General features: G+C 40.9%; 1 protein-coding gene across 2 annotated transcripts in view; it reads right to left on the reverse strand.

The window, feature by feature from the left end:
- Nucleotides 1-22,328, reverse strand: part of PDE7A (phosphodiesterase 7A) — a 112,730-nt gene that overhangs the window by 10,278 nt on the left and 80,124 nt on the right. For both annotated transcript variants that reach the window (XM_065895200.1, XM_065895201.1), the window contains exons 4-7: nucleotides 12,739-12,890; nucleotides 10,883-10,946; nucleotides 5,169-5,264; nucleotides 3,277-3,377 (exon numbers count right to left, since the gene is read on the reverse strand). In XM_065895200.1, the coding sequence (XP_065751272.1) occupies nucleotides 3,277-3,377; nucleotides 5,169-5,264; nucleotides 10,883-10,946; nucleotides 12,739-12,890 (413 nt within the window). The remainder of the gene's footprint in view (nucleotides 1-3,276; nucleotides 3,378-5,168; nucleotides 5,265-10,882; nucleotides 10,947-12,738; nucleotides 12,891-22,328) is intronic.

Here is a 22,328-nt window from a genome sequence, read left to right on the forward strand (position 1 = left end):
AAGACCCAACGTGGCCCCAAATAAATAACTAAATAAAAAGAGTGCTGCTTACTAACCAAGATGAGCGGAAGGCACACTCCATGGAGCACCCTGCATATAAAGCCACATCCCGTCCTGACATAAAAATGCAGGCGTGGCTGTGGATACCTTATGAACATGCGCTTTGTTAAGCAACATTTAGAAGTGTTATATTCTTATGATAACTTTGGCAGAAGAACAGACGTGTACCAGCCTGGGAGAATGCAGTAATCCAGAATTGTTAAAAATTAATGTATGATTTACACATGACATCAAACAGTCTCAGGCAGATTAAAGAGTTAACTATTAAAAATAGAAACATGAGAAGCAGCAGTTGGGCTGTTAAAGTTCTGTGAAGGAAAAGCAAGTTCTAAGTTTGAAAACAAATCACACATGCAAAAAAAATTTTGAATAAAAATGCAACATTTCTGCTTGTTACAAAAATCTTTCATCAGAAAAAAAACTTTATGAGTTTCCTAACAAAGACAAGGAAGTCAATGACATTAATGCAGGTTTTTTTAAAAAAGACAAATGTTATCCCCATTTCTGACTGTTGCTGTTAGGTGCCGTTAGGCTCAACTGGAACAAAATTATAATCTATATTCTGAGGTTCAGCTTTGAGGACATAAAAAATAAATACTAAAGTTAGAGCTGATACAAGTACACACCGAAGGAACTTTCAATAATTTCTTGGTTTTCAAATATTTTTGTCTTTCTTTCTTTCTTTTTTTTTTTTTTGACTTAGAAGAGCCGGGAATTAGCTCTTACATATAAATCATAAGATATAAAAACCAAAAGCAGGACTTCCCTGGTGGCGCAGTGGTTAAGAATCCACCTGCCAATGTGGATTCCCCCGTGCAGGGGACACGGGTTTGAGCCCTGGTCCGGGAAGACCCCACATGCCGTGGAGCAACTAAGCCCGTGTGTCACAACTACTGAGCCTGCGCTCTAGAGCCCGTGTGCCACAACTACTGAGCCCACATGCCACAAGTACTAAAGCCCACGTGCCTAGAGCCCGTGCTCTGCAACAAGAGAAGCCACTTTAACGAGAGGCCTGTGCACCACAAGGAAGAGTAGCCCCTGCTCGCCTCAACTAGAGAAAGCCTGCGCGCAGCAACGAAGACCCAACGCAGCCAAAAATAAACAACAGTAAAAAAAACCCAATAACAGCACCAATCCATAAAATAAAAGTTGGTGTTTAAACAAACAAATGGAAGCAGGTTTCCCACTGAACACTGTATATATGGCTTCCTCTTCACGGTCCCCTCTGCATCTGGATTCTTCTCCGTGGCCGTCTCCTTCTCAAACACTGCCTCTCGGTTTATATGGTTCCCGACCGTCTGTCTGAAGTTGTGAGCTCTCGCCAGCCACCCAGTCACTCCCCAGCACATCACCCTATTTACATGACTTCACAGCAGCACTTACCACAGTAGAGGTCAAAGTTCTGTTTATCTGTTTAAAGACTGCCCCCCTGCCCCTCACTGGGAGGGCAACTGTTTGAAGGCCAGGGACCTTTCCTGTCTTGTTTACCACTGGATTCTTAGCGCCAGGAAAACGGACAGAACAAATGAATGAACACACTCGACAATGCGATGGCCGGTAAAGGACCGGGAAGTAGAAGAGGCGCAGCCAACTCTGAGCGACTCCATTTCTATTTTCTTATCTCTACGGTAAGGGAGGAGGGAACTGCTGTATTTTAAATCTTAGTGATTTTATCGGTATCCTTAACTGAAGCTTTCACTGAAGAGTTCACTGAGTATGTTAATGATGAAAAGTGTTTAAAATAAGAATGATCAGAGCTACATAGGCAAAAAGTGTTTAAAACTAGTGCTGCCAGAGCCGCCTGGGTAAGACAGTGTCTGCACCACGCTCGCCCTGCACTCTGCCCCTCTGGTCCTGCTGGGTGCCGGCGCTCCCCAGGCCTGGCTTCGGGCTGGGCATGGCCAGCCCGCGGGTGAGGCCTTCACAGCCCCGTGGACTAGGTTTAGCTCCTCTGTGTCCCATGGGGCACTTAGCTCCATCATTCCACTTCCCTGGCTGTATGGTGATTACTTACCAATTTCTACCGCAGGACTGTTCAACAGAGACACTTAAGGCTTGGCCCAATGTTTGTTTTAAACTTTAATTAAAAAATTGGGGTGCATGGGAGTATTCATTTATCAAAACTACACACATAGAATGTATGCATTTTACTACTGCATATAAATGATGCCATAATTTTTTTTAAGTCATAATATACTTTAAAAATTGGGGTACTTTCACATACTCCACATCTCTTGAAAAATCAGGAGACTGGCAACCATGTGGCTATATTCTCAGAGTTGGCATCAACTAGCACCAACTGGCTCAGTCAGCCTCCTTCCCTCCCAACATCCGGCCGAACTAAGATCCCTGGGGAGGCGAGTTTAGAAGTAGGTCTAAGGGTGGCAGATGTAACTTTACAGCCTCCAGGAACAGGAAACGCCCATGGGCAAACACGGCTTCCATTAACATCTACAGCTGGTAGTCCCCAACTCTGATTTCTCTGCTATGCTTCAGACTCCTTTCCAACTCTCTACTAGACACCCGCATTCGGATATGGCGCGAATACATTTAACCGCACGTGCCCACAATGGAGCTCATCATCTCTGCCAGCCCTCCCTCCCTTTCTACATTCTCTCCCTCACAGCGACTCCCACCTGCTACTCAGCTGCCGGGGACAGTCTCCACCGACTCCTCTCCCTATTTCACTCCCCTAGATGCATCCAGACACCACATCCTCCATGTTCTGATTCCCAAGAGATCTCACCAAGCGTCTGCCTCTCTCCTGCCCCAAGGCTATCGAAACAGCTCCTGACGGGCAGCGTGCATGTTTCTGGTCTTGTCTGAGTTATTCTCCCCCCACAGCCAGGATAGCTTTGTAAAATCTCCTGCTTCCCTTCCGTAGCTTCCTATTCATCACGGGATCTGACGAGTGTCATCCCTGCCCTCGTGGAGCCCAGCGTAAACGCCAGGTGACTTGACATGTGTGGCCGGGCCGTACAGCCTGACCCTCACTTGGGCTTCTCCAGCCTCATTCTCGACAATCACTCCAGCTCTCTAGCTGTCAACTTACAAATACAGCCACACCTGGAAACCTGATCCAGCTACATCTCATTCTTGTGAAGGAAGCTTCTGATTTTAAGTCTGATTAAAACATTAACTTAAGGAAAAGTATTTGAAATTAAATCAAGGGCATTTTCTCAGGACTTTCACTGACTGTAAATGCCAACACCTTACCTTAGGTTCTTTTAGGTAACAGTGCATGGCCTGAGTAACATCTGCAGCGTGGACTGCATTGTGGTAAGGGTTTTGACTGTGGTAATCTTCTTGGATCATAACTGCGTCAAAGAAAAAAAAAAGACCTCAGATTTAACTGCGAACAGGAGGCATGTACAAATACAAAAATTGCAACAATTATGCATTCTCCACTTACCCTTCTCATGTGGCTATCAGCTAATTGTTCTGATTCGGGGAGATGATAATCACTTATCATAACTCACATGTATACCCGAGGCATCAACACCACCTTGACTCTTGTTTGAAACTCTTTAAATGGCATGAAGGTATTCATGTCAAAATTATAAAAAAATTTTTTCCTTTTTTTCTCTTTTAAAATGTCAATCTATCATTGTGCCCCACTCCTCTGACTTTTTTTTTTAATTTAAAAGGAGTTTCTTAGTTTAATAAAAACTGTACAGTTCATTCAACAAATACTCATTGTAGTAGATACCGTTCTAGGAAGTAGGAATTCATCAGAGGACAAAAATCTTTATGAGGCTAAAATAATACAGATATTGGGGAATGTGAACACGATCCTTGGGATACTCCATCAGTGAGGTGAGTTTCAGACCTGCAATTAGTTTTTCAGTAGTAGGGAAGGATGATGTGTTAATCCTGCCTTCTCTGCTCAGTGTCTGTATTATGCTACCATGAAAAAGTAGACTAGGATGAGAGGGTAGAGCCGTCCCCACTGCCACCAAACCTGCACTGTGGCCCTCACAGCCCATCACTCAATCCAGTGATCTCCAGGTACGGTGAGCCAACCCCAAGGTGGTGAGCTAGGACTCACTGGTGAGAGGCAAAGAGCATTAGAATTCTGTATGTACTTTGATCCCATCCTTTAAAATAGTTTTCTAAACACTCGTGTTAATATCTATTGATGTGTTTTATAACAGATAGAGTATTGCAGGCATACAATTTGTAAATGAATATGCATTAGAAGTTTCTCAACGTCTCAGGTAATAAATTTATCTTACTTTGCTAACGAAGAGGAAAGAAAATATTATCAACTTCGTTACAAAAACAAGAATCCTATGCTAATTTTCTTCTAACGTTTTCCTTTATTCGGTGAAAGACTCTAATTTTTTCCCTAGCAGAGCGCTCTTAAATATCACTCTGCACATGAAAACATGTTCAAAATAATCTTTGAAGTTTCCTGTCAGGAGGTTTCTGGGATCAGAAAAAGAGGAGACCCAAGTGCAAGGCACCTGGATCTTTTAAGGTTTTAGCCTTCAAAAAGTTAGGAAAGGACAGAAACTGTGTCATCTTTGCGAGAAAGCCGGGGCTGATGTGGGAGACTGACAGCAAAGCTGACCCAGCCCCCAGCGGCACTGGGCCTTTGCAGCTTCCCCACCCAGAGGTGTGCCCCACCCCCCACCTGACGGGATGCGGCGGACAGCAAGGCGAGCCAGTGTCCGGGCTGGGCTCGGGGGTCTGGATGTGCCAGCGCCCTCCTGCCAACTGGCCACTGCTCTCTGAACAAGCTGGGCTTGTTGGAAAATAATCTTTTTCCTTTTTTTGTTTTTAAAGTGGCTCTATTACGGTGCCTCCTTTGAATTTAACAGGAGGTCGTGTGGAGCTGAGCCGGGTCGGCCCGGTGTCCCAGCGGAGGCCCAGCACGCCGCAGTGCGGCTCACTGGGCGTCAGGGGCGGGGCCACGGACCAACTCAGCCAGACCAGAAGCCGCGCTCCACAGCCCTGCAGACTCGGGGCTAAACCAATGTGTGTTTTCTTCAAGCCGCTAACTTTGGGGTGATTAGTTGTAGAGCAACAGCTGATATAACTGAGAGACAAGTTAAACAAGTACCAGTATAAATCTTATTACCGTTAAATGGGTTAGAACCACTTACCTAAAAATCTACGAAGTTTCATCATATCTAAACGGAAGTACTCAATTAATCCATGAAGACTAAATAAATGAAAGGTTAAACTTACTAGACTATTTCCTAAAAAGGAAGAAGAGGAGATATTAGCAGGAATACAAGCTTATGTAACTGCACTGTACTTCCAAATGTAGGTTTGAACACAAAACACGAAGAGTGCTAAGGCCTACTTTTTCTCTATCTAAAATTTACAACTTATTTTAATTTTACCAGTTTAGAACTTTAAATATCACAGGTTCTTTCTATTCTAAGAAAAAAAGATGTTTTGGTTTTATTTTTCCAAAACCAAACAACTGGAAGATAAACATTTTTGAATAGATGTTTTTTTTTTAAGACACCAAAATAATTAGAATTGATAGAAAACTTTGAAAATTGTCCACACTGAGTAAGTTTAATTCAATTTCCCAAAGCACCTAAAACGTGTGCACTCACCTCCTCATAACCATCCCTCCACCACACTGCTCTGAGTGGGGGTGTCCCGGAGCAAAGCGCCGTGGCTGCCTATGCTATGTTATTTAACAATTAAGCAGACTGTAGGTTTTAAAGGTGTGTGAGCTCATAAGTTACTGCCAGCATTCAGACAATAACAATAACATACACAGGATGCCGGTATCCTCGAAAAAAATCTATGATTCTTACAAACATGTACAAAAGACCCAACTAGTCCCACAATGAAAATCTGTAGTAATAATATTTATGAAGAATTTCAAAGAACTATCAGGCTAAACTAATTATCCAAAACTGCCTGAACAACTGTTTAGAAGCCCACAGATGAGGAAAAAAGTAAACTAACTGGAGCGAGGTTTGCATAAGCAACAGTGGGAAGGATGTGGCAACCGAGAGAGAGTCTTCCTAAAAACCATCCGACACATCACCTTCACACAGAAAGAAAAAACCATTTCAAATCTTTTCCCTTTAAGGAGTTAAATGTAAGAACGCATTCCGATCCTAGTAACACTCTACTGGTACAAACATGAACCCATGTGGTCTAGAATCACTTGTGAAGAAGCGAGCTATGTTTCTGTCATGACCACGGTAACAACCAACTTTTCTTAGGGCATATATAGAGATATTTCAGAACGTATGTTCAAAAAACAATCTGGTTTTAAGAAATGGGCAGAGAATCTGAATAGATATTTTTCCAAAGAAGACATACAAATGGCCAACAGGTACAAGAAAAGCTCGTCAGCATCACTCATCCTCAGGGAAATGCAAATTAAAACCACAATGAGATATCCACTCACACCTGTCAGAATGGCTATTATCAAAAAGACAAGAGATAACAAGCATTAGCTAGGATGTGAGGAAAAGGGAACCCTTGGTGCACTGTTGGTGGGACTGTAAACTGGTGCAGCCACTATGGAGAACCATGGAGGTTCCTCAAGAAATTTAAAGTAGAACTACCTTATGATCCAGCAATCCCACTTGCTGGTATACATCTGAAGGAGATGGAATCACTATCTCAAAGAGATACCTGCACCCCCACCTTCACTGAAGCATTATTTACAACAGCCAAGACATGGAATCAACCTAAGGGCCTATCAATGGACGAACAGATAAAGAAATCGTGGTGTATATGCAGTGGAATATTACCCAGCCATAAGAAAGATGGAAATCTTGCCATATGCGACAACATAGATGGAGTTTGAGGGAACTGTGCTAAGTGAAGTAAGTCAGACAGAGAAAGATAAATGCTGTATAATCTCACTTATATGTGGAATGTAAAACAAAAACAACAAAATCTCGAGCTCACAGATACAGAGAACAGACCGGCGGTTGGTTGTCAGACGTGGGGCAAGGGGACAAAATGGGTGCACTGTGTATTTGAATGCTGCCAAGAGAAGGTCTTAAAAATTCTCATCATAGGGCTTCCCTGGTGGCGCAGTGGTTGAGAGTCCGCCTGCCGATGCGGGGGACACAGGTTCATGCCCCGATCCGGGAAGATCCCACATGCCGTGGAGAGGCTGGGCCCGTGAGCCATGGCTGTTGAGCCTGCGCGTCGCGAGCCTGTGCTCCGCAATGGGAGAGGCCGCAACAGTGAGAGGCCCGCGTACCGCAAGAAAAAAAAAAAAAAGAAAATTCTCATCGTAATGAATAAAACCGTGACTGTGTATGCTGACGGACGTTAACTAGACCCCTGCGGCCATTAGTTTGCAGTACATCCAAATGGCAGATCATGACATTGTATGTTTGACGCTAACATAATGTTCTATGTCAATTATGCCTCAATTTAAAAAAAAAAGAATGTATATTCATTCTGGGTATTTAGGTAATCGCAGGATTCTCCCCGAATTGTTTCCCAAACCTAATGAAATAAATTACCAATTTCTAGGATCTAGAATAAGTTTTAAGAAAGCTGCAATCCAATGGTAAGACACCCTCATCTGGAATTCAGGCGAATGGTAGTAAGAAACGCATGTTAACGTCCTCCACCAAGAAGCCTGGGGGAATCTGACAAGAGCCAAACTACCAGCGTACCGCCCATATCAAAATGAAAAACTGTAGGCGACGCTTTTTCTCATTTTCAGTTTGTAAGATACCAACTGACTCAATACCAGTAAATAAGAACACCAAGTCAACGAAACACTTCAAAGCAAGTGATGATGCTTAGTTGATACGTTAAACAAGAAACAGGCATAGAAGCAGTTATTTTATATGAGAATGGAAACACCTTCTTGGAAAAGAAAACTGTACTTATAGAAAAGTTACCCTTTATATAAAGATATATGAAAGGACGGACCTGCCTACGGTGTTACGGCTCTCGACAGGTTTTAGGATGTGATTCTCTTCAATACTTGGGAGCTGGCAGGACTGGGCTACGGCTATAACACAGGCCTGGCAACGAGGGTCCTCATGCACCAGGTGACTTTTGGGGGAGACAAGCCCTATCTTGCTATCTGATGTAACCTAACTCATTCCTGCAAAGGCAACATCAAATATATCCTACCAGGTAGTAACTACTTCCCGCTTTGCAGTGGACAAGCTGGGAATCAGAGTTTTGTTTCTTCCCTGCCCTCCTCACAGTATCATTTGGGAAATCACCAGAGGAAGAAACACAGAACACACCAGGTCGACAGCAAGAAGGGAAAACTATATACTTGGATACTATGTACATATATCATCCAGAATTCGTTTCAGGCTAAGGAGCTCTGAAAGGAAAGCAGATCCAATTAAATAATGCAAGTTAAAGGAATTTTCTCCTGCCCACTTGTTTCCCAGTAATATCTCTTCACGTACAGAATTCCTGTAACTTTTGGGTGACTGTAGTGAACTGAACACAGATATCACCATCTGTAAAAGCACAGGTGGGTGGCTAACCATGGGTCGTTTCTACTAACCCCTAACAACTCCAAGAAGAAACCATTCGGCCACCTTCTCCACAAAAAAGGAGTGAGATGATTGAAGGAAAGCCAAGTGCTAAATTAACTGACGTAGACTAGTGGCCATTACTTCTGCCCATCCTGCACCGTCACCCTCATTCCACTTTTATCGCCACGCCCCCTGACTAGCAGGTATGTTCTTTTTAAAAATAAAATCTAGAGAAAAACAATCAACTATTTCAGTGGGTGACAAGTGTCTCAGGAGACTAAGAATAGGCTATGAGCTCTTAGTGTTTATGTGAGGCTAGACCTTGAAGGTGTTAAGGGCGGCACTGTCTCATCTATGTTTATCTTGAGATAATGACTAAAGTAATATTTGTGTTGCATTAGGAAAGGGGAGTTTCCCAGACCTAGAAGCTGAGGCACCTATATTTTCAAAAAGGGGATGGCTGCAAGGAAGGACAGCTGATATTAAGAGCCTCCGATAGGCCCTAAATGATATTAGAGCCTTTTCTGTGTGGACAGGCCCAAGTGGGGGCAGGGAGAGGAACAGACACTAGGCACCAGAGGGCAAAAGAGAGGTGAGTAGGAACAGAAAAGGGGGAAAAACAAAAGGCAGGGAAGCGGGAGGGAGGCTCCACCACTGAGGAGAACTTTACTGTCTTTACACTTGTGCCTGGGTCGCTTCGGTTTATTTTCGGTCAGCAGTCCACAGACCACTTGAAGGTGATCACAAAGGCATCCTCACTATGCCTGACCATACAGCTCAGAGCGAATGACGTAGTGACACTAAAAAGCTAGACCCGTGCTGTTCTCAAGACGCATACAGTTCTATTTGCTTGTCCATTTCCCATACTTGGCTTTCTTAGGAAAGGAGCTTTATTCCAAAGTAAAATAAGAAAAAAAAAGTGATTTCAAAGTATAGCAGTGAATCACATATTTATTTCATTCTCAACCATCAGAACTGACTTCCTCTCAGTGAACTTTGCACTCTGCTTCATTTAAAACATATTAAGGCAAAAGGGGCAAAGTCTAGTTGGACAACAGGTACCACCTTTTTTTTTTTTTTTTTGCGGTACACGGGCCTCTCACTGTTGTGGCCTCTCCCGTTGCGGAGCACAGGCTCCGGACGCGCAGGCTCAGCGGCCACAGCTCACGGGCCCAGCTGCTCTGCGGCATGTGGGATCCTCCCGGACCGGGGCACGAACCCGTGTCCCCTGCATCGGCAGGCGGACTCTCAACCAATGCACCACCAGGGAAGCCCACCTTTTTTCTTTTTTAATGCCAAAAATTTTACACTAAATAATGATTCTCAAAGGGAATTCTGTTCCCGTTCCCAAACAGAATAAAGAAAAATGAACCCTTTCCACAAAGCAAAACAAAACTCAGAAAGAGGTAAACACATCAGAATCACCTGTCTTGGGGCTTCCCTGGTGGCGCAGTGGTTGAGAGTCTGCCTGCTAATGCAGGGGACACGGGTTCGAGCCCTGGTCTGGGAGGATCCCACATGCTGCAGAGCAACTAGGCCCGTGAGCCACAACTACTCAGCCTGCGCGTCTGGAGCCTGTGCTCCACAACAAGAGAGGCCGCGATAGTGAGAGGCCCGCGCACCACGATGAAGAGTGGCCCCCGCTTGCCACAACTAGAGAAAGCCCTCGCACAGAAACGAAGACCCAACACAGCAAAAATAAATAAATTAATTAATAAACTCCTACCCCCAGCATCTAAAAAAAAGAATCACCTGTCTTTTTCAAAGTACTCATACTTTCCGTAGATTCTGATACGCCCCCTCAAGAAGCCACGAGCTCCTCCCACCCCACCCGACCCCGCCATGGAGAAGCAGTGCCAGAAGGAACCACTGTTGCTGATCATTAACACGCCGTCTCTCAAGTGAGCAGAGAAAGGAAAGCCTAGGAGCCAGAGCTAGAAGAAAAGCCATCTCTCAAAGGGTCATTCATCTACCACATATCTGGGGCTATCAAAACTGGAATACAAGATCAGAGGATGTCACTGTGACTACAGTACAAAAGAAACCAAAAAAGAAAAAAAAAAACAAAAACGATGAGATAGTGATGTTCGCCTTGGGTTATTAATAACAGTAGCATTAATAAGGGACGCCCAAGTGATGATGACAGTGGTTACTTTTGATTACTACTAAGAGTCATAATCAAAAAATAAAATTTTAGATTGATTCTCTAGGCTTACAAGTCAGTCACTAAAGAAGCAACACAACAATGCTCCCTCTGCCAGCAGAGGGCTCCTAACCTAAGTAAATGAAAGCAGCAGCCCACCAGCGGCTGTACCGTCAGTGCGGCAATCTCAAGAATACATTAACTTGAGTAAGTCAAATTCTTCACTTACCATTTGTTAGTCTATCAAATAGAAAGATATCAAAATTCCAATTTCCAACTTTTTCCAGCATACACTGAAATGAAAACCAAACATTCCTACTGTAATTTAATTTCAGTAACATTCTCTATCTTTTGTAGACAGTCCACAGGGAAGTTAATGAAAATGGGAAGTGGTTGATTTACTTTAAGTTAAGTATCATTCTCCCTTTAATCATGACCTTTCCAAACGGCTCCAAAACATGTCCAGAGGGATAAACTCCATTTGAAAAAAACAATTATTATTTTGTTTTCCAGTTAATAAATGTATAGGTAAGGTTAGTGTTCCCTTCGACTTATTCCTATACTCCCATGAACGGTCAAGAATTCGAATATAACTTAACATCACAGAAGTGTGGTTCATACACTGCATGGTCTAGAAACCAGATTTTTAAAATCGAATACAAGTAAATTATAATAGCCGAACACTTGCTATATCCCAGGCACTGTTAAAAGTGCTTTACTCTTACTCTTCATGCCGACACTATCAAGCAGGCATTGTTTTCAATCCTCATTTACAGATGGGGAAAGAGGCAAAAAGGTCTAACTTGCTCAGCAAGAAAGTAACAGAGCTGGGATCTGACGTCAGGAGGTCCGATTCTGGAACCCAGGCACCAGACACCTACAGTGTACTACACTCAAATTATTTGTTATTCGTTTTCTGAAAATACACTCCCAATTTACAGGTATTTATTTATAGTCTTTAAATAGCCTTATAAAAGAGTCAATAGCATTTACTACGTTAATTTTTAGGTTGATGGTTATTTCAGCCAAGTAAATAAATCCCACAACCCTAAAACTCAAATAGATACTTTTACACCATATATTTGTAACCTGAAAATTTTGTGGACTTTTATTTTCAAGAAAAAATTTTTATTTTGTATCCAAAACTTCACTGTCGTATACATTTATGACCTAATCGACATAAGCAACATTAAGGTACTACTGGTTGAGATTATAATACTAACAACCAATGATACACATAATATTCTCATTCTAAAAAACAAAACTTGTGAACTTTTTAAAATTTAAGGAAAGCATCAGTACTATTCCACTGATTTGTTTTATCAAACTGGGAGGCAAATTTTTTCACTTTAGTATAACCGTAGAGTGGGTACCCTGACCCTATTTACACAAACTGACAACATCTGGCCTGTAAGTATTAAGTCAAAGAATACTTTTACAAATATTAGAAACATAAGATTATTTAAAAAATCCTCATTTGGTCAAAAACAACCTCAACTAACTTGCACCTTCATTAACATACTTCTTTTAAACTATATAAAGAAAACAATGCACACAATCACCAGGTTTAATTTTTAAAAAATCTAAATCTTCCAAATATCTCACTGATACAAGAGATTATGAAAAATCATTTGACTGAAAGTCATGAGTCTTCCTGTGCTGGGTTTACTTCTAACCAGCTGGGGGAGCTCAACCAAGTTCCTTATACTATTTAGGCCATAGTGTTCTTTTTTTTTTTTTTTAAGGCCATACTGTTCTTAGCTACAGAATACAGAAATTAGATCAGACAATCCATAATATTCTTCCCAGCGTTAAGTGTGATCTTATAGCTTAACTTTCTATTGATCTACTTGCTGTTATAATAAATTGAAAACATTTTCATTATTTTAGTTACTTCAGAAATGTTCCTTGCTCTGTAATACCTAATTATAGGATGAACAGCTAGCTGCTCTAAAGGGAAAACCTGAAAAATGGGTTCAACTGATTTCACATACAAAAAAAGGCTCTATAAATCAGTACCATATGGGAAAAACAAGGCTTAAACTTATCTAAAAATTAATGTTTTCTTGAAAAAGCTATACACACCTTGGCTTGTCCATTATAATCATCATCTAAAATGTTTAGAGAATTCGAAACGCTGGTACCACGGAAAAAGCGTGACGATCTAAGATACCGCTGGAAACTTAGTAACCTTCTGATATTCCTTGCAGACACAGAAACTTCGATTTCAGATTGAGCTGAAATAAAAGGAGTAAAAGGTGAGTAGAGCGACTCAAAACTGTGCATACCCTATCTTTGTTGTACCCCTTCTAGTTACATACAAGTATTTCTTAAAATTAATCAGCTTCCATGCCATATTTCTAGAAGAGAAGAGGTACTTTATTTGTACTTTCAATTAAAGAGCTGAGAATGAAGGGGCAAATCGCCAATTTTATCAGCATTTAGAAAGCTAATGAGGAGTGTGGTTAGATTAATAATCAGTTTTTTTTAACTTCCTAAGAATTATTACCTTTCACTCCATCGCTTCAATACACTATACGAACACTATGAAGCAGAAAGATAAAATCTAGTTTCAAACTATCCTTCATATTGAGAAGCCAGGTCCCAAGTTATACATGAGACTTTAAGAATTAATCATTCAACTCAAACATCTCAAATCCTAATGAGGTATCATTTCAAATCTTTCCTTAAGAGAATTTTATTCAGAGGAAAAGGAGATGGAATGGAGAATAAAGTAGCTTATACCCTGTAAGAGTTCTAAAGGATAGGGATGAAAATCCTGCAAGATGAAAAACTCTAGAAAAAAAAATGTGGTTCCACATTGGATACGGATACGTTTTCTTTCCATGAGTCTAACAGTCTAACAGTGTCCCTGCAGTGTTAGAATGAACCAAAGCTTCTGGGGCACCAGACAAAATAAAAGACATTGGTTACAAGCTGTCTTGTAGGGCATGAATGTTATCTTTAAATTCTAGAATCTAACTAAGTTAAGTGAAATGTTCATAATACGAAACATCAAAGTGGAAGACTAAGGATCAACAGATCATCATCTCTCATCTTACCTTCCATTAACATCCCACTGGTGGAATGACAGGTAATCAAACACATTCTCTCTTGTGTGTCCAGTCACTAACTGTTCTATTAACCTCTATCACCCAGTGTTTTCTCATCTATAAAATAATGGCAATAGTATCTAGTTCAAAGGGTGCTGGATTAAATGAGATAATATACACATGAGTCAGATATATAATAGGTATTAAATAAATGATGGCAATGTAGACGATAATAAAATTGATGTTGATGCCACTGCTTGGAGGTACGCATCTAGGTAATTATCCTAAGTTCCAAATCTGTTTATGTTGCTCTAAATAAAAATATTCACTGATCCCTCATCATTTTAAAATGAACTCCATCTTCTTGGCCTGGAAGAAAAGGCTTCATGCTCCAGGTTCTGGCTCTCTCCAGACTCAATTCAGATGACACCTTCCCTGGGAACCTATATACACATTCCCCATCCAGGAGAGATGGGAGGCACCTCCTCTGGGTTCTCAAGGCTACCCATGCAGACACTTATCACACTACTTTTGAGGCTGTTATTACAACTGCTTATTTATCTGTCTCCTTCAACAAATGATGACCTCCAATACAGGCACGGATTATTTTTTTTTCATCTTTGTATTCCAAAGCCTAATAATAGTGCCATGTAGGTATGTATAAAACATACTGAGTAAATGAATAAATGCATACTGTTTTTGAAATACCTGATGAGTTCTGAGGTTCCCATACACTGACATAAGCCAGAAATAAGATAACGCACAGTTACGTGGGTTTCTTCTCATTTTTCATCCCAGTGGATCTAAAATAGAGTATCTAGAACAACTGTGGAGTTAAATTTTTATCTTTATCAATGTAACTTACATTAAAAGGACTAGAACCAAAATGGTAACGTTATTAATATCAAGCAATTATGTTTGAACTAGAATTAGTAAGTTTGAGGAAATGAGGTTAGTTTAATAAGTTCAGTGAAAGTAATGTTCCATGTGCTTTAAAAAAAGCTATCTAGGGCTTCCCTGGTGGCGCAGTGGTTGGGAGTCCGCCTGCCAATGCAGGGGACATGGGTTCGAGCCCTGGTCCGGGAGGATGCCACATGCCGTGGAGCAACTGAGCCCATGCAGCACAACTACTGAGCCTGTGCTCTGGAGCCCGCAAGCTGCAACTACTGAGCCCGTGTGCCTGGAGCCCGTGCTCTACAGTGGGAGAGGCCACCGCAATGACAGGCCCGTGCACCTCAACAAACAGTGGCTCCCGCTTGCTGTAGCTAGAGAAAGCCCGCACGCAGCGGCAAAGACCCAGCACAGCCAAAAATAAATAAATAAAATGAATTTTAAAAAAAAGAAGAGGTATCTCATCTAGCCGTCAACAATGATAAAAAAACAAGTATTATTATCTTCCACTTTATACATGAGCACACTGAATCTACAAGAGATTATATATAAGATCATACAGCCAATATAGGGTGTATATATTATATATATAAGATCATACAGCCAATATAGGGTGTATATATTATATATATAAGATCATACAGCCAATATAGGGTGTATATATTATATATATAAGATCATACAGCCAATATAGGGTGTATATATTATATATATAAGATCATACAGCCAATATAGGGTGTATATATTATATATATAAGATCATACAGCCAATATAGGGTGTATATATTATATATATAAGATCATACAGCCAATATAGGGTGACAACTAGATTTTAAAAAAAAATAAATTTATTTATTTTGGCTGTGTTGGCTCTTCATTGCTGCATGCGGGCTTTCTCTAGTTGCAGCCAGCGGGGGCTACTCTTCGCTGCGGTGCGCAGGCTTCTCTTTGCAGTGGCTTCTCTTGCTGCGGAGCACGGGCTCTAGGCACTCAGGCTTCAGTAGCTGTGGCACTTGGGCTCAGTAGCTGTGGCTCAAGGGCTGTAGAGCGCAGGCTCAGTAGTTGTGGCATACAGGCTTAGCTGCTCCGTGGCATGTGGGATCTTCGCGGACCAGGGAATCAAACCCTGTCTCCTGCACTGGCAGGCGGATTCTTAACCACTGCACCACCAGGGAAGTCCCTGACAACTAGGTTTTAAAACACAGGTCTACTGACAAAGCCTGTGTGTCCACAGTATTACGCACAAGTTTCTTATTACATCTCTACAGTATGGTTTATTGACTGTTTATGATAAAATTCTGTGTGTACCATTATTCAAAATTGTCCTTATTTAGATGAAAGTATGTACAGAAAGAAACACAGAGGGAAAAAAGCTAACGCACAGAAATAAAAGTATTCAATTAAATACATATTAATTTTATTTATTTGGTTGTGCTGGGTCTTAGTTGTGGGCTCTTAGTTGTGGCATGCAAACTCTTAGTTGCAGCATGCATGTGGGATCTAGTTACCTGACCAGGGATCGAACCCAGGCCCCCTGCATTGGGACTGCAGAGTCTTAACCACTGCACCACCAGGGAAGTCCCAGAAATACAAGAATTTAATATGACCCTTCTAGTCTTATTCCTAGAAAAGACTGGACCTGGAAGGGCCAGAGTGGAATGACACGAACACATGGGGAACAGATGAGAACTAATTAATACGAGTACTGCCATCTCTGCATTTACAAGGCACTTGACTGTTTTACAAAAAGCACGTTCACATCTGCCATCCCATTTAATAATCACAACAGTCCTGTGAAGATGGCAAAGATTATCATCCCCATTTTACAAATATAACCTTAGAAACCAAAGTAGAAATGCAATACAATTAACGCATTAGAGCCAAGGCATTTAGAAAGCTTCTAAAAAATGTTGCAGAAGACACGTATTCTATTCATTATGGAAAAGAAACCTGAAAGAGTTCAAGGTCATAAGCATGACTTCATAAGCATTCCCTTCAATTTACTATCTTAAATCACACACAAAAGGTAACAATTTTATCACTAGCAATTCCTTTGCATCCTGTGTGTGGACACTGACAGTAGGATCACTGCTCCCAAATTGTATGTCCAAACTAATCCACCCTTGAAGTAAACTTGAGAATCTCTTTGGGAGGATAATTACATAAGGTCCAAAAAATTAATAAGCCTCATTTGAAGGGGCTCAATCCACTGTGCTAAGTCCCTACATCAACATGGCAGGATTCACACTGTCAATGGTTAAGACAGGTGGCACTGTCTGGGAGTCAGGGCTCTACCCACGAGATCACAGCTGTACCTCCCCCTGCCTTATTCCTATCTTCTAGGTGACTTCTCACAAGTCACAACTTCTCAATGTCTCATTTTCCTTAACTAAAAAAAACTAACCATAATTCATCTTTTTTCCTGTTTCACAGAGCCCTGAAGTTGGGACTCATTAACAAGAGTTCTGTTTTGACCACATTAAGTTGAGCATGAATATTAGGTATTAACTGAAGGGGAAAAGCTCACTCATCATAGGAACCCAATGCCTTCCAGCAAGACTAATCCCACAAATAACCTATACAACAGGATAAGAAACAGACCTTCACTTAGTGATAGAACCAGCCTTAACAATGACTGATTATTTCACAAACAATCTAAGAAAGGACAGAGAACCTGTCCAAATGAAATGGCAAATCATCCAGTGAAAAGAATTTTCTTCACCTAGGGGGACTGAGGAGCCTATACCTAAGAAGATTACATTCCAGAAAGAACTGAAAATCTCATAAGACTTTGCAGAGATGGTAATTAAAACTACCTCAAAGCTTTGCCTGAGACTTTAAGTATAGGACCAAAATGGGAGGAGGGGTGGGACCAAAATGGGGGGAGGGGTGGTATCTGATTTTTTTTTCATTAATCTAATTTTTAGTATGTACTGCACTCACGTTTCAAAAATGAAAATCAAGGAGGGAAAGGAGGAGGGAGGGAGAAAAGAACACAGTGAAAAACCTTACCCCTACCCAGTTTCTGATCCAACCAAATGCCAAACTCTCCCCTAAAATGATCACCTTTTAAAAGTTTTGCGGGTATCCTTTTTCAATTTTTGGATCAAATATATGGAAACATCATTATATACTATGTTTCTACTTCTTTTACGTAAATGGCAGCATACCATATAACCTGTTCTGTACTTTGTTTTTAAATTTATCTTAGAGCTCTTTCTCTATCAGTACACAGAGACCTTCCTCATTCTGAGGCTACAAAGTATTCCATCATATGGATGGACCATAATCTATTTAAGCAATCCTCTACTGAAGGGCACTGCTACAACTTCACAATCTGCAAAAATACCTTCATTTTATTAAATATGCTTATATTTCCACTACTTGCTTTCCACTACTTGTCAGCTTTAGATATCATTCTTTAATGTTTTATTATTACAAACAGGAAATAACACTACACAGGAAATCACTCTATATCCCATCTTCTTTGCCTTTTCCTCTTCCAGTGTTTGTTAGTTGTTAGAGTGCTTTTTTCCCCCTTTCACTCCAATCCCCATTTGCATTTTAAGTTCAGCTCTAGCATTAAACATACTCAATATTCAGGTGCTTTTACCATGGCTGCCCCAGTTATCTTTCTTTGCCTTTGGGTTTCAATTATTTGACTATAATGCATCTCTGTGTGGATCTCTTTGAGTTTATCCTGCTTGGAGTTTACCGAGCTTCTTGGATGTGTATATCCATGTCTTCAGATATGGGAAGTTTTCCACCATTCAAATCATTTTTCTGCCCCTTTCTCTCTTCTTTCTCCTGCTGGGTCTCCTATGAGTCATATGTTGGTACACGTGATGATCCCTCCACTGGTTTCTTGGGCTCTCATCATTTTTCTTCATTCTTTTTTTCCTTCTGCTTCTCAGTCTGGATTATTTCAATGTTCTTATCTTCAAGTTTGCCAATCCTTTCTTCTGCCTGCTCAAATCTGCTGCTGAATCCCTCTAGTGAATTTCTCATTTCAGTTATCATACTTGTCAGCTCTGGAACTTGTTGGGTTCTTTTTTATAATTTCTATTTATTGAGATTCTGATTTTGTTCATACAACGTTTTCCTGATTTCCTTTAGTTCTTTTCCCATGGTTTGCTTTAGCTCATTGAGCATTTAAGACAGTTGATTTAACATCTTTGATTAGCAATTCTAATGTGTGGGCTTCCTCAGGATGGTTTTTGTGAAGTTCATTTTTTCATATGTATGGACCATACTTTCCATTTTCTTTGTATGTTTTACAGTTTTTAATTGAGAACTGGACATTGTGAGTATTATGCTGTGGCAACTGGAAATCTAATCTCTCACTCTTCCAGGGCTATTTATTTCTGCTTGTTGTGGGCAGAAGCCATCTGTTTTGTGACTATTTTGTGACCAGACTATTTTGGTCTTTGCATATCTATCTGAGTTTGTTTATTCCTTGTTGTGTGTGGTCACTGAAATTCCTGCTACAGTATCTCTGCAGTCAGCCAAAGACCCAACACAGATTTCCCTTATATGTCTGGCTCCAAAGGCTGGGGGGTGGGGAGAGAAGTACCGATTCTTTAAATCTTCTGGTAGATGCTTCTGGGCAAAGCCTCTGCAGCTGAAAGGGCTGAAACCAAGGCAAACATCTGTGCCTAACCCTCAGGATCTGCCAGACTGACGTCAAGAAGCAACCCCAAATTTCTGGAGGACTAGGTCCCCACTGCCCACCTGGCTTTAGCAAGTCACTAAAGAAACACAGGCCACTCTCCCCACAGGTCGAGGGGCTGAGGAGCGGGGGATGATCACTGGTTTGTGCACACAGCTCAACTGCCAAAGAACAGCAGCCCCTCCCTCATCAAGCACTCCCCTGGCTGTTATAAGTGTCCAGTCAGGGTCCAGAGTCCTGAAATAGTTAATTCTGCCAATTTTTTTTTCCAGTTTAGTGGTTGTTTTGATGGAGGAACCAACCCCTAGAGCTTCCTACCCTGTTATTTTTATTTTATTTGTGGTACACGGGCCTCTCACTGTTGTGGCCTCTCCCGTTGCGGAGCACAGGCTCCGGACACGCAGGCTCAGCGGCCATGGCCCACGGGCCCAGCCGCTCCGCGGCATGTGGGATCTTCCCGGACCGGGGCACGAACCCGTGTCCCCTGCATCGGCAGGCGGACTCTCAACCACTGTGCCACCAGGGAAGCCCCCTACCCTGTTATTTTTGAGCCACACTGTCCCTTTCCTTTAAAAGGTATTTTGCCTGGTCCCTTCTGGGAGTAGCTGCCCTAAGCCTTCTCTTCCGCTCAACCTGGGTTTGAGAATGGGGACAAGGTGCATGGAAAAGCTTAGCAGTCCAGAAACAACACCTATCAACAGCCTGGTGCTCTAGGTATTTTTCTATGAATTATTTCCTATATATGCATAAACATACAGGTTCTCTTTTATCCCAGACAGTTCACAGCATTTTTTAACTTAAGAATCCACGAACATCTTTTCAAGTCAATAAATGGCACTTACATGTGCCATCATTTTTACTAGCCACATATTATCCTAAAGTATGAAACTATCATAATTTACTAAATCCTTCTGCTGTTAGGCTGCTCCTAACTTTCATTTTCCTTACCAACAACTCTGTAATAAACATTCTTATAACTGAGTCTTCGCACACGTCCTGATTCCCTTACAACAAACCCTCAGAAGTAGAACAAGCACATAGGAGCACATTTCAATGGCTTCTAAAACACACTATCAAACTGGACAATAGGTTTTCTAAAAGGAAATTGGAGAGGTTTCCAGAACTCTCCTAGAATAGCTTCCAAAATATGATCTAAGAAAAGGGAATCGTAACTATGAATCAAGGATGAAGCATGATGAGATCATGTTAAGATGGAAAATTTTAGTTTCAGGTTTGCTTCACCCCACCCCCAGCCTTCCTCCACACACAGATACATACTGATTCCCTATAATGATTAAAAATAAAATTCCTATACTGAAACAAGCAAGTAGAGGCCACTATTGAGAAGGTATCAAGTTGAATAAGTAGTATCATTTAGGAACAGATAAAAAGAGGATACATGGGGAACTGGGAACAAGAAAGAATGATCCTGAGAACTTAACTAGTACTTTCATTCAGACAGTTAAATGGCTAAAAGGCTCACTCCCTGACCATATTACATAAAATCTGACCCTATTAACCAATATTCTCACGAACTCATTTTGTGACATGAGACACACCAGTATTTATTTCACAGCATAAAAGACAACAGATTAAAGTTGTCTTTATTCAAGCCCAGCTTCCACCAGGCTAGGACTATTTAAGTCTCGGGCTTGTTCTAGTTTACATGGTTACCTACATTCCAATCCAGCTTAGAAAGCCGACAGGGCTCAGTGACTTAATCAAGTTACTATTAAGAACTGTTGGCGCTGCCGGTTCTTGTCTAAAATATCACATTACCTCACTCTGTGATCACGAACAAACTAATCAACCCACCAAAACTAAATGAGCATCGTTACTTAATGAACATGGGAATTACTTCCAGTCATCCACTCCTGGCTTCTCTGAGCCAGTATTGAAATGTGGGATAGCAGCAAATTTAGAAGCCATGTTTTTCTCTTGCTTTTCTCCTTCATATCAGAAAGTGGACAGAAAAAAGAAATAGAGGTAATAGGTTAAGGAAACAAAAGGGCTGGAAAATCAACACGTCTTGAGCAGTATCACTCTCAACTCTCCTACAGACCCTCTTCTCTGTCTGTCATCCAAACAGCATGGCAAAGATGTCACCGATATTATTAGACAAAAGAGGTTTTTAACAGAAAAGCCTGTGGATCTTGAGACTTGACCACTACTTGCTTTAATTGTCCACAAGAGGGAGTCCTGCAGTCACTATACCTGCTACCTTAAAACCGTAACCATCATTTAGACGCATTAGCATGAATTACCCTTGGAGACTGTCATAAATGTTTTTTTTAAATTCAGTGCTGTAAGGTGTTAACTCTAGTCTAGGGCAAGGTCATATTGAATGATAACTGAATAAAAAATATTAAGACATTCTTCGTTCTAATCTCCTCTTTAATTTTCCTTAAAAAGAACGGACGCCATATCAGAAAGCCTACTGTTAATACTGAATAAACACATTTAGCTACATCTAAATTCAAGTTTTCTTGGAAGAGTTTTTACATTTAGCATGCATGGATAAATGGAGAAAAACAGCTAGGTGTTCAGAGCAATGGTCTTTAGTAGAGTAGCTTGTTCTGATACGGAGAAGCAGTACAGCAGGGCAAATAAAGACATCAGCTTTGGAGTTCCATATCTGATTTTGAACCCCAGCCCTGCCCCTTTTACTAGTTTCGTGATATCAGGAAAGCTATTTAAGTTATTGAACTGATTGTCAGTTTCCTCACTGTAAAACAGGCCTTACAGAACTGTTGTAAAAATCAAAAGAGATAATACAGCAATATGTCTTTTTGGGCAAAGAATAAACACTAACATTAATGGCTATAGTTGTTACAGATATCAATTCTTTTAAAACAATATGCATAATTGACATATAACATTGGTTTCATGTTTAAATATTTTTAAGCACATGACTTCATACTATTTATTTTAACAAAGCCAGATTTATTCTTCATGATAGCATAACTTCCTTCTGAAGACCACTGTATACTTTTACATACTGTAGAATTAAATGCACACATTTAAAGATTTCAAAATATGCATACGTCATTACTTTAAAATAA

Source organism: Phocoena phocoena, chromosome 17, assembly GCF_963924675.1.
Source record: "Phocoena phocoena chromosome 17, mPhoPho1.1, whole genome shotgun sequence".
In the NCBI taxonomy this organism is placed as follows: Eukaryota; Metazoa; Chordata; class Mammalia; order Artiodactyla; family Phocoenidae; genus Phocoena; species Phocoena phocoena.